Below are 4652 nucleotides of genomic sequence, written 5' to 3'. Positions count from 1 at the left end.
CAGCTAGTGAGTGTCAAATGCCTGAGGCCAGATTTCAACTCAGGTCTTCCTGACTTCTAGGACTAGTGCTCTATTCACTGCACCACCTAGTTGCCCCACAAATAGTATTTTTTTAAGTAAAAAAAGAAATAGAAAGAAGTCAAAAAAAGGAAGAGAAAAGAAATCATCATAACTGATTGATACATTAAAAAAAGTCTGTAAATGGATTATTTCTCTATTGGTATTTGTATTTGCATTCCAGCATCTGGCACATAGTACTTAATACCTGTTTGTTGACTTGTGTGTGTATTATAAGAGACAAAGGCTTATCTGAAAAAAATTATCTTTTAGTTTGTCCTTTAACTTACCCCTAACTGCCCCATAGTGGATAGAATGCCAGACCTGGTAGTCAAGAAGACCTGAGTTCAAATCTGGCCTCAGACACTTACTAGCTGTGTGACCCTCGGCAAGTCACTTTGCCCTGTTTGCATGAGTTTCGTCATCTGTAAAATGAGCTGAAGAATGAAATGGCAAAACCACTCCAGTGTTTTTGCTAAGAAAACTCCGAATGGGGTCACAAAGAATCAGACACAACTGAATAACTCCTCCATTGGGTTTTCATTAGAGTCTGCCTCCCCACTGGAACCCTGTGTCTTTTTACACCTTTACGAAACAAACTTTCCAGTTGGGAATTGAGGACTTGAGAACATCTGCTTTTCTTATAAACTTTTTCCTATGGTAGTAGAGTGCTGAACCTGGAGTCCAGAAACCCTGTCTGCAATACTTGCTTCTGCTGGTAGCAAGTTGGGAAAATGAGCAGAGGTCGTGTGATGACCTCTAGCCTCCATTTCATCATCTATTAAGTGGAGGTAGTGATCATACCTGACTTGCTCACCTCATGGAGTAGGAGTGGTGCTCAACTGAGACAATATACATAAAGTCTCCTTCAAATATTATATGAACATTATATGAACGTCAATTATTTTTGTTTTATGGAGGAACCTGACCCAAGAAGATGTGGGGTTCAAATTGCCTTTTTAGACACTGGATTTATGATTAGACACTGGATTTATGACCGACAAGTCACTTAACCTACTTCTTCTCTGTGCCTCAGTTTCCTCATCTGTAAAATGTGGGGTTTTACTCAGTGGCCACTAAGGCTTTTTCTAGCTCTAAATCTTGGATCCCATCATCTGGAGATGCCTCTGAAACCAGCTTTCTATCCTATCCCTATGCAACACTGCCTCCCTATTATCATTATCTTTGTGTTTTAATTTTAGACCTTGTTTTAAAAGTAACATCTTACTCTTGCTCTGCCTAACCCTCTATTATCCTTTGGGCCAGTGTGAATGTATAGAATATAGATATTGGTTATAGGTGTTGGTTACTCCCTCCCTCCTTCCATCCCTCCCTCCCGCTCTTCCCCCACCCCCTTTCTCTGTCTCTCTCTCCCTTCCCTTTTCCATCTTCCTCTCCTTTCCTCTCTCACTTGGCACTTGGTGATGATGCCTTGGTTAGGAGAGCATGGGAAAAATTTTATTTGTATCCATCTGTCTGTCTGTCCATCTATCAACACAGTATATGTCACACATATAAATGTATGTATAACATAACAGATGCATAAATTATGAAATACATACTATATACCCATAAACATATGGTTTATTGACAGTATATATGATATATAACATGTGTATAATAGAGTTTATAATATACGCACATGTTGCATGTTTTATATACATACATTATATGTCTATATTTACTACATACATGTATATGATTTTCTATACATTTCTATATATATATCTATAGATCCATTTATAATATTTACTGGTACTTATAAAACACTAGTATTTATGCAGAATTTTAAAGTTTGCAGAGTGTTTTACAAATATTATCTCATTTGATTTTCACAACAATCCCAGGAGACAGATGCTATGATTGCCCCCATTTTACAGATGAAGAAACTGAGGCAGACAGGTTAAGTGACCAGGTCACATAGCTAATATGTGTCGGAGGTCAGATTGAACTGGCCCGACTCCAGGTCTAGCTCTTCAGCCACTACCCCACCCAAGTAAACCGTCTCCATTCACTGACATCTGGTCTGGGTGTTATAGGAAGGCCATGTGCCAAGTGAATTTGAAATTATCTCTTGCTGTGAAATCTCAATTTAGTTGTCACCAAGGTTTCTTTTGTCTTTTGGGATCATTTGGCCTTCTCTTATAAACTGATCTACTTGAGAGAGAACAATTCCATCTAAAGAGGTAAAGGGTCTCAAAGTTGTAATTTATCTCAAAGCTATTTGTGTTTTTTGAATAGGATGTTCTGTGAGAAGAGCTGGAGCATTCATTTCATTCTTTCCCACTTTAACATTTTCCTTCCATAAAAGCAGTTTAACTCTACTTGCTTCCCATTCATTAATATCTGATTTAATTAACGAGACTTTTGTTGGAGGACTAAGATTTTAGTCTTCAGCATTTGACTACAAACTTTTTTTTTAAACCAATGTAATTTGTTAATGGCATTGTGGCTTCAGTGGAGAGAGCTGTAGATTTGGCACCAGGAGACCACTCTTTGATGCTCAAATCTTACTTGCTGTATAACCCTAGGGTAGTCACTTAAACTCTCTGAGCAGTTTCCTCTTCTTAAAAATGTAAATAAGAATGCTTGTATCCTTTAGCTAATTTCCTCTAATGATTTTTTTTTTTAAGTTTTGTTGTGAAAAAGTACTTTCCAAACTTAAAAGCTCTATCTAACTGTTAATTATAGGTGTTTCTAGTTGGGGGTTTGTTACTGAGTTAATTCAGTTAATATTTTGGGACCTCAATTTCCTTTTTTGTAAAATGTCAGATTTTGACTACATAACCTTAGAAGCCTGGCCCAGAAATGGTGGGGGATTTGAGTTATATAGACATCTGGTGGAGCTATTTCTCTGCCAAAAAAAAGAACAGCTAATGACTTCTTGACATGCCTTAGTGATAATTTTATCTTTCAAAAGTCAGATGCACCAATGAGGGGAAATGCTATTCTGGATCTGATTCTTTCTAACAGAGAGGAACTGGTTGCTGGGGATAGAAATGGTGGGAACTCTGTGGGGACCTGATCTCTTCATCCTAGAATTTCTGATAGAGGAGAAGAGGAAATCTGGGCAGAGTCTGATGTGCTCCAACTGCTTTTGGCAGAGCAGATTTCGAAGAGTTGAGAGGAAACATAGGTAGGATCCCATAGATTAAAATGCTTCAAAGGAAATTAACCTAAGATGGGTAGGAAAGAAAGGAGGAAGAAGTGGGATTTGTCTGAAAAGACCAATGTGGCTGCACAGGGAACTCACCAACCAAATTAGAAACTGGAAGGAAAGAAATTAAAGAATTCCTTCAAGGACCTCACCATGTCATTTGACATTCCTTCTTTATAGGTAGAACAGTAGTTTTATTTATTTTGTTATTTGAAAAGTCTGTAAAGTGCTAGGGAATGTTAATAACAAGCATATTTTCCTGCTATTATTTTCCCGTTTAAACCATCCCCCATTCCTGCTTGTTTCCCCTTTAGTTTGGGCCATTTCTACACCAAATTATTTGTGTATACTTAGTGTCCATCCCTCTTTTGCCTTTTCTGATAAGGATGAAGTTAAGTTCTGACCATTTGCTCCATCCCTTCCTGTATGTTTCTAATTTCTTCTTTTGGAACCCCATTATGAGAATGTCATCATTGTCATCTTCTTCTTCTTGTTCTTCCTCCTCTTCCTCCTCCTGCTCCTCCTCATCCTCCCATTCCTTCTGTTTCTCCTCTTCAAACTCTCAGAATAGAACCAATTCATTTCTAGGGCCTCCATTTTTATTTTTTTGTTCCCTTAGTTCCTTTTCAAGACATTCAGTTTTGAAGAGACACTTGTTTCTTCTCCCCCATTAGAATGTTAGCACTACATCATTATATAACTCCTTCTGATTGCTCAAATAAATTTATTTTTTCTGGGATTTTCTTGACTCTTACATTTATATTTCAAAGTTCCTACTCAATTCAGGACAAAAGAAATGCTTGAAAGTTTGTCTGTTACCTTAAAGATCTGTTTTTTCCCCGGTAGTGTGATGCTCAACTTTGCAGCATAAGATATTCTTAGTTTTAAGCCTTTCCTCTGCTCCACAAATCTCAGGTCTTAGAATTTTTACATATTATTATATGGCAGTAGGTAATACTTAAAAGTGCTCAGGAATTCAGTATTCAATGAGTACCCATTCACCCAGAGAAAAACTAATTAAGAAGGGAGAAAGTCACAATGGTTCTAAGGTTAAGAGAGCAATTTTATAATCAATACAATCATTAATAGCAGCCCAGTGAAGCAGTTGGACTGTGGGTGTTAGCTGCTGATGAGGTGGTATGTGATCAGATTACTGAAGAATCCTGGCTGCAGTCAGTGGGAACTTTTCTGCTCCTTGAAGGAAGTTGAGCCAACGTGTGAGGCTCAAATGGAAAAATAAAGAAAGGAATTTCAGAATTTGTGCTTGTGGAACATTTGCAGGTAATGGTAAGCTCAAGGATATGACCATCTCTATGGCTGAGTTAGAGTAGAGGAATAAATCTTTGGAATTAAATATGATGACGAATTGAAGTTAGAGTATTTGAAGAAGAGTGTGTGTGTGTGTGTGTGTGTGTGTGTGTGTGTGTGTGTGTGTGTG

General features: G+C 37.7%; 1 protein-coding gene across 5 annotated transcripts in view; it reads left to right on the top strand.

The window, feature by feature from the left end:
• Positions 1-4652, top strand: part of CDK14 (cyclin dependent kinase 14) — a 678842-nt gene that overhangs the window by 235006 nt on the left and 439184 nt on the right. The window contains exon 1 of one of the 5 annotated variants that reach the window (XM_069086184.1): positions 3055-3193. The exons of the other annotated variants lie outside the window; for them this stretch is intronic. Coding sequence (XP_068942285.1) covers positions 3057-3193 — 137 coding nt within the window. The 5' untranslated portion in view covers positions 3055-3056. Of the gene's footprint in view, positions 1-3054; positions 3194-4652 lie in introns of those variants that run through there. 5 annotated transcript variants of the gene reach the window in all.

The sequence above is a fragment of the Petaurus breviceps genome, unplaced genomic scaffold (genome assembly GCF_028583685.1).
Source record: "Petaurus breviceps papuanus isolate PSGF00001 unplaced genomic scaffold, PetGlider_PUasm1.0 178, whole genome shotgun sequence".
Taxonomy (NCBI): domain Eukaryota; kingdom Metazoa; phylum Chordata; class Mammalia; order Diprotodontia; family Petauridae; genus Petaurus; species Petaurus breviceps.
Note: the sequence above shows the minus strand (reverse complement) of the source record. Positions and strands in the feature narration are given on the sequence as shown.